Raw genomic sequence first — 8,495 nt, 5'->3', positions numbered from 1 at the left:
CCCTTCTCTCTCTTTCTTCTTCTTCTGGGATCCCAATTATTATAATACTGTTTCGTCTTATGGTATCATTTATCTCTCAAATTCTGCCCTCATGATCCAGTAGTTGTTTATCTCTCTTTTTCTCAGTTTCTTTATTTTCCATCATTTGATCTTCTATATCACTAATTCTCTCTCTGCCTCATTTATCCTAGCAGTTAGAGCCTCCATTTTTGATTGCACTTCATTAATAGCCTTTTTGATTTCGACTTGGTTAGATTTTAGTTCTTTTATTTCTCCAGAAAGGGTTTCTCTAATATCTTCCATGCTTTCTTCAAGCCCAGGTAGTATCTTTAAAATCATCATTCTGAACTCTAGTTCCAACACTGCACTGATGTCCGTATTGAGCAGGTCCTTGGCAGTCGGTACTGCCTCTTGTTCTTTTTTTTTGAGGTGATTTTTTCCATCTTGTCATTTTGTGCAGATGAGAATAGATGAATGAGAGAACAAAATGCTAACAGGGTAACGACGACCCCAGAAAAATATACAATAAACAAATCAGAAGATACCTGAAACTAGGCAAAAAGAAAGGGAAAGAAAGAAAAAAGAAAAAAAAGATAAAAAAACAAAACAGAATATGATCAAATATGATCAGGCTGGTGCATAGATAAGTGCCACACACTAGATTTTGGGCGTATTTTGGTTTGTTAGAAGAAAGTGCCTCTGAAAATTTTTAAAAAAGAAAAACTTATATATGTACAAAAATAAGGGTAAATACGATGAAGGGATGGATTATGACTGTAAAGATGAAAATTATAAAATATTTTATAAAAGGAATTGATAAGAAGTTGGCTGGAAAAAAAAAAGAGGAATAAAAACAAAAAGCTGGAGGGACTGTGATCAGGCAGAAGACTAGAACAAAGCCATACACTAGAGATTTAGCATATATTTTGGTCTGTTAGAAGAAACTGTATCCCAATATTTTAAAGAGAGAACTTATATATATATATATATATATATATATATATATATATATATATATATACACCAAAAATAAGGTTAACTACTATGAAGGGATAGAATATGACTCTAAAAATGAAAAATAAAAATGTTTTTTAAAAAAGGGATTGATAAGGGCGCCTGGGTGGCTCAGTTAGTTAAGCGACTGCCTTCGGCTCAGGTCATGATCCTGGAGTCCCGGGATCGAGTCCCGCATCGGGCTCCCTGCTCGGCAGGGAGTCTGCTTCTCCCTCTGACCCTCCTCCCTCTCATGCTCTCTGTCTCTCATTCTCTCTGTCTCAAATAAATAATAAAAATAAAATAAAATAAAATAAAATAAAAAAAGGGATTGATAAGATGTTGGCTGAAAAAGGGAAAAAGAAATATTCAAAAAAAAAAGAAAAAGAAAATTAAAAAATTAACTTTGAAAGACTAAAGAATCATGGGAAAAAAGCCATGAATTCTATGTGCAGTATTCCCCTAGCTCTGGAGTTCTGCCATTCTCATTGATCAGTAAACTTGGTCTTGGCTGGCTGTTCTTGCTGATCTTCTGGGGGAGGGGCCTGTCGCAGTGGTTCTCAAATGTCTTTGCTGGAGGCGGAATTGCCCCACCCCCCCCAGGGGCCAGGCTAAGCAATCTGCTCTGGTTTGTTCTCGGGAGCTTTTGTTCCCTGCAAGCGTTCTGTACTGCTTTGGAGGACAAGAGTGAAAATGGCGGCCTCCCAAACTCCACCCCAGAGGAGACGAGAACTCAGGGCCCCACTCCTCAGTGAGCCCCCAGAGAAAAGCAGTCAATCACTCCAGTCTCCCCGGTCTCCAGCCTCACTCCGTGCTCACCTGGCCTGTGACCAAGCGTTTCTATCTCTGGCACATGACTCCATTTGGAGTCTCTAAACCCAGCAGATCCCTGCAGTGCGCTCCTGAGCCGCTCCTCCCGGGGGAGGAAGGGGAGTCGCCCCGGATCTGCCGCTTGTTGCGTCGCTGCTGGAGGAGCAGTGGCCCGACTCTTCCGTGGATCACGGTTTATGGCAACCCCAAGCTGAGAGTCCACTCCTCGGCTCCGTCTCTGCAGCTGGCTTCCCCGCTCTGATACCTGGGAGCTCTGCTGCACTCAGGCACCCCCGGTCTTCCTGTGACCCTGAGGGTCCCGAGACCACACTGTCCCAGTGAGGGTTCCACCCCCTGCTTAGCCACTGGAGTGACGTCCCTGAGCGTAGCAGACTTCGAAAAGTTCCAATTTTGTGCTCCGCTCTCTATCACTTGCCAGTAGCGGCTGACAGAGGCCCCCTCCCCCACCATCTATCTTCCCTAATATCGCCTCAGATTCACTTCTCTGCACGTCCTACCTTCCAGAAAGTGGTCACTTTTCTGTTCAGAGAGTTGCTGCTATTCTTTTCTTCGATCTCCTGTTGAATTCGTAGGTGTTCAGAATGGTCTGATCCCTACCTAGCTGAATTCCTGGGACCAAACGAAATTTAGGTCTCCTATTCCTCCTCCATCTTGCTCCCCAGCTCTATTCTTTTTTAGATCTATTTTCCACCAACATATATATTAACAATCTGATTTGTCTTCTTTCCATCCAAGGTAACAGATTTTCTTCTTCAGTATGTAGGTCTCTCTCCTAAATCCTTCCCTTCTTATAAAAGACAAAGAAGAGGGTGCCTGGGCAGCTCAGTTGGTTAAGCGTCTGCCTTCAGCTCAGGTCATGATCTTGGTGTCCTGGATTGAGTCCTGCATCAGGCTCCCTGCTCAGCGTGGAGTCTGCTTCTCCCTCTCCCTCTGTGCTTTCTCTCCCTGTCTCGCTCTCTTTCAGATAAATAAATAAAATCTTAAAAAAAAAAAAAGACAAAGAAGAAATAGGGCTAGAACTTTTAGAAAACGTCAGCTGTATGCTTACTGATTATACCCGTAGTCAAAAATCAGAACCTTCATTAGGCAGTCCATACCTATTAAGAAGACCAAAAACTCACAAGAAAAATACCCATACTACTTTTGGACCATAATCATCAGTATCTCATAAAGAAATCTTCAGAAAACTGGGACTCTGTTGAAGATGGGCTTAAATATTCCTTTGCCTAATAAGGGAAAATGAAATATAGTACAAGTCTTCTAGACTTGGGCCATAGCACTGACTGCCCCAATTTAATGACAATTTCACTTCATACCTATCTCAGCCTATATGAGTGTCCTTCCCAAAACCCTCATCCAGCTGCTGCCATTGTTAACACTTCTTGAACTATCAACAAACCACACTCTTCTTTTGGTCCTACAATGATTCCTCTCCAAACCTTGTGCAGCCACAGTTGAGTATCACAAGGTTGAATTACTCAGATTTTTCCTTTACTGAAGTTTAAATCCACTTACTCTAGCCACAGTTGGTAGTAACTCTTTCCAAGTGGTTGGCTCTCAGGTGAATGTATCCTTTGTCTAAAAAGTCCATGGATTTCCAAGCAATAACAACATTCTCATTTAATTCTAGCTGAATGACACTGACTGCATTCTTAAGAACTAAAAATGAAATCTCTCACCTGAATGTGAATATTTGAGGTTCTAAAGGCAAAGACTCTGATCTGCTAGCTTTTTTTTGGAAATCAAATTAATAAGATCTCAAGAGATTTTCACATGTTCTCAAAATGTACAAAACTCAGGCAGCAATCAAAAACACATTAATGGAAGAGAGAAAGTCTAAGAAGATACAGTGTAAGTATGTGTGTGTGAGCGTATGTGTATTTTTCTTCAATTTCGTGAATTATCCAAGGACTTCGTTATTTTAATGAATTATCTATGTAATTTAGTCTCCTAACACAGACAAAAAAGAAGACAGATTTGGGATCTTACTAAGATATTAGGCAGCTTGTCTTTTCAGGTTGCTATACACCAAAGTTTCCCCATTGCAGCACTATTAAAATTTGGAGCCAAATTATTTTTTGTTTGTAGGTGGCTATCTTGTGCATTGTAGGATGTTTAGCAGCACCCTGGCATCTATCCACTAGACTGCCAATAGGATCCCTCCAGTTACAACAACCAAAAATGTCCCCAGGCATTACCAAATGTTCTCTGGGGGAAAAAAATCACAACCAGTTGAGAACCACTGCTATATATTTAAAATACAGTGCTTTTCAGTGTGCTACACCACCAAGACACACTAACACTTTTTTTAACTAGTTAAAATTCTTTTTACTTAGTTCCCAAATCAAGTTTTTTTTTAACGGAGGGAGAGAGAAAAGGAGAGAATACTAGGTGATCTCAGACCTTCTCTACCTCTACAACATTATGGAAGGAGGGCAAGACAATCACCAGCACAACTATAGGCTAATGAGAAAGACCATTTCCCAAGGCGCTCCTGAAAGTATTCAAAAGCAGAAAGGAAAGTGTGTAGGATGTCAGGAAATGTAAGCTCAATTCATTGAGTCAGAAAATGTTCATTTTATACTAACATCTTTCACACGGCTAGACTCTTAAGGGATGAATTCAAAGTATATGCCCCATGTGGGAATTATGCAACTCATACTATTTTCTACAATTCCAGGGAAAAAAGAATACAGATAGGATCCCCTAAAATAGAAATTTCCTAAATTAAGCTAAAAGTCTCATATAAACATATCTTTTATTACTGATTTCACAAGTTGTAGTACTTTATATTCTATTATATGCTTTTTCTAAATGGGATAAATTAGAAATGATATTTTTCAGAAGTTCCCATTATGCTTATGTAAACGTGATCTTCTCTAGGATAAATATACTCTGTATTTATAGTTCAATATAGTCTCTGCTTCACTAAGATGAAGTATATCTAGAAGAATGCCATAACCTCTATCATCTATGCAGATATAAATAACATCAAATTTCTACACAGTTTGTATAAGGTTCACTACTTTCAAATCATATACAAATGAAGAAAACTTACATCTTTTGGCATTCCTTTCGTTCTCCCAACATGGGATCACCCATTTCTCCAAGAATGGTAGCTTCCACTTCATACTGAACAATGAGTGCTTTTTCTGATGGATGTACATCAATATTTCCTCCTTTAACTTTCCTATAATATAAAGTAAAAATAGACATAGATTAAAAACTCACAAAATATTCATGGTTTTTATCTAGTTTCTAGTTCCAAAAGCATGCGGGTTAGATTAACATATGCATTTAAATTAGATTTTCTCTTGACTTGGACCAAGAAATAAGTCTTTTTCTCCAACTCTGTAAACTCTGTACTACACATAATACTCGGTTTTACAGAAAGTACCTTAATAAATAGCTATATCTGGGAAAAAAATACATTTACACAAAGAATCATGCATAAAAGCAAATTAATAAAAGAAACAAGATGTGTTGGAGAGAGTAACCTCAAACAAAAATCAGCAGTTCAAAAACAAAGATAGCTGCCCCCAAATTTATTTTATTTCATATTTTATTTATTGTATTGTGTTGTTTGTATGTATGTATTTATTTATTTTTAAGTAGGCTCCATGCCCTGCATGGAGCCCATTGCGGGGCTTGAACTCAACGACCCTGAGATGGAGACCTGAGTCAAGATCAAAAGTCGGAGGCTTAGGGGCTCCTGGGTGGCTCATCGTTAAGCGTCTGCCTTCAGTTCAGATCATGATCCCGGGGTCCTGGGATCGAGCCCCGCATCGGACTCCCTGCTCCGCGGGAAGCCTGCTTCTCCCACTCCCCCTGCTTGTGTTCTCTCTCTCGCTGTGTCTCTCTCTGTCAGATAAATAAATAAAATCTTTAAAAAAAAAAAAAAAGAGTCGGAGGCTTAACCGACTGAGCCACCCAGGCACACCCCCAAAATTTATATTTAACAACAAAAAAAATCAATCTGCCTAACAATTAGCCTGTTATATGTATCACAGAATGACATTAAGAAATTATCTAAACTACAATATTTATCATGTATCATCTTATATAACTGTGTAAATTGTGGCATTAGTACCTAATCATTCTTCAAAATCCCATTCAAATTACAAAACAAAAAAACATTTATGGGTTATGTTTTAGTTATGAATCTCAAATTATAGCGTCACTAGTAATTCCCATGGAAAGTTCCTATATACGTTATCCTCCCACGCTTCTAAAGTTATACGATGAATGTTTAATTATTGTAAACCAATGACAAATTAACCACTACTTGTCATGTGGCCACATTAGAAGGTGACAAAATACTCAAAGAGATTAAGCAATAGAAACAAGATAAATTTCTCACTGTGGTCACACAGTTGGCTAGTGGGCATCTTAGCCTGACGAGAAGTAACATAAATGTAACAATGTCCTAAACTGATTCCAAAAATCAGAAACGCAAAGCTTTTCCTTCCATTAGAAATAAATGGCTTGGAGAGGAGGAGCAAGATGGTAGAGGAGTAGGAGACCTAAATTTTGTCTGGTCCCAGGAATTCAGCTAGATAGGGATCAAACCATTCTGAACACCTATATATAAACACAATAGGAGATCGAAGAAAACCATAGCAGCAACGCTCTGAACAGAAAAGCGACCACTTTCTGGAAGGTAGAACGTGCAGAGAAGTGAATCTGAGGCAATATTCGGGAGGATAGATGGTGGGGGAGGGGGCCTCCGTCAGCCGCTACCAGCAAGTGATAGAGCAATGGAGCACAAAATCGCAACTTTTAGAAGTCTGCTCCATTGAGGGACGTCGTTCCAGTGACTAAGCAGGATGTGGAACCCTCGCTGGGACAGTGTGGTCTTGGGACCCTCGGCGTTACAGGAAGACTGAGGGTGCCTGAGTGCGGCAGAGCTCCTAGGTATCAGAGCAGGGATGCCGGCTGCAGAGATGGAGCCGAGGAGCGGGCTCTCAGCTTGGGGTTGCCATAAACCATGATCCGCGGCACAGACTCCCCTTCCTCCCCTGGGAGGAGCAGCGCAGCAGTGCGCCGTTGGGATCTGCTGGGTTTGGAGTCTACAAACGGGGCACAGACTCCCCTTCCTCCCCTGGGAGGAGCGGCGCGGCAGTGCGCCGCTGGGATCTGCTGGGTTTGGAGCCTACAAACAGGGTCATGTGCCAGAGAAAGAAACGCTGAGTCACAGGCCAGGTGAGCATGGAGTGTGGCCAGAGACCGGGGAGAGAGGAGTGATTGACTGCTTTTCTCTGGGGGCTCACTGAGGAGTGGGGCCCCGAGTTCTCGGCTCCTCTGGGCGGAGATTGGGAGGCTGCTATTTTCACTCTCGTCCTCCAAAGCTGTATGGAAAGCTTGCAGGGAACAAAAGGTCCCAAGAGGAAACCCAAGCAGATTACTTAGCCCGGACCCAGCAGGCGGGGCAATTCTGTCTCCCGCAAAGACATTTGAGAACCATGGCAACAGGCCCCTCCCCCCGAAGATCAGCGAGAACAGCCAGCCAAGACCAAGTTTACTGATCAATGAGAATGGCAGAACTCCAGAGCTAGGGGAATACAGCACATAGAATTCATGGTTTTTCCCCCGATTCTTTAGTCTTTCAAAGTTAATTTTTTAGTTTTCTTTTTCCTTTTTGAAATTTTTTTCCCTTTTTCAACCAATATCCTATCAATTGCTTTTATAAAAATCTATTTTATTTTTCATCTTTAGAGTCACTCTATCCCTTCATAGTAGTTACCCTTATTTTTGGTATATATATATATAAGTTGTTCTCTCTTTAAAATTTTGGGATACAGTTTCTTCTAAGAAACCAAAATATACCCTAAAACTCTATGTATGGCTTTGTTCTAGTCTCCTGCCTGATTATATTCTCTCCCTTTTAGTTTTTTTAATTCCTCTTCTTTCTTTTTCAACCAACTTCTTATCTTATCAATTCCTTTAATAAAATCTTTTATAATTTTCATCTTTACAGTCATAATCCATCCCTTCATCATATTTACCCTTATTTTTCTACATATATAAGTTTTTCTTTCTTAAAAATTTTGGGAGGCACTTTCTTCTAACAGACCAAAATACACCCAAAATCTAGTGTGTGGCACTGATCTATGCACCAGCCTGATCATACTTGATCATATTCTGTTTTGTTTTTTTATCTTTTTCTTTTTTCTATCTTTTCCTTTCTTTTTGCCTAGTTTCAGGTCTCTTTTGATTTGTTTAGTGTATATTTTTCTGGGGTCATCATTACCCTGTTAGCATTCTGTTCTCTCGTTCATCTATTCTCGTCTGGACAAAATTACAAGATGGAAAAAATCACCTCAAAAAAAGAACAAGAGTTCAGAAAGATGATTTTAAAGATACTACCTGGGCTTGAAGAAAGCATGGAACATAGAGAAACAATTTCTGGAGAAATAAAAGAACTAAAATCTAACCAAGTCGAAATCAAAAAGGCTATTAATGAAGTGCAATCAAAAATGGAGGCTCTAACTGCTAGGATAAATGAGGCAGAAACAAGAATTAGTGATATAGAAGACCAAAAGATGGAAAATAAGGAAGCTAAGAAAAAGAGAGATAAACAACTACTGGATCACGAAGGTAGAATATGAGAGAAAAATGATACCATAAGACGAAACAATATTATAATAATTGGGATCCCAGAAGAAGAAGAA

General features: G+C 39.9%; 1 protein-coding gene across 1 annotated transcript in view; it reads right to left on the bottom strand.

Moving 5' to 3' along the window:
• KIFAP3 (kinesin associated protein 3) overlaps positions 1-8,495 on the bottom strand; it is a 185,583-nt gene that overhangs the window by 155,611 nt on the left and 21,477 nt on the right. The window contains exon 2 of the mRNA XM_021682645.2: positions 4,883-5,014. Within this exon, the coding sequence (XP_021538320.1) occupies positions 4,883-5,014 (132 nt within the window). The remainder of the gene's footprint in view (positions 1-4,882; positions 5,015-8,495) is intronic.

Source organism: Neomonachus schauinslandi, chromosome 6 (genome assembly GCF_002201575.2).
Source record: "Neomonachus schauinslandi chromosome 6, ASM220157v2, whole genome shotgun sequence".
Taxonomy (NCBI): domain Eukaryota; kingdom Metazoa; phylum Chordata; class Mammalia; order Carnivora; family Phocidae; genus Neomonachus; species Neomonachus schauinslandi.
The sequence above is the reverse complement of the archived record's forward strand: the minus strand, read 5'-3'. Positions and strand labels throughout refer to the sequence as shown.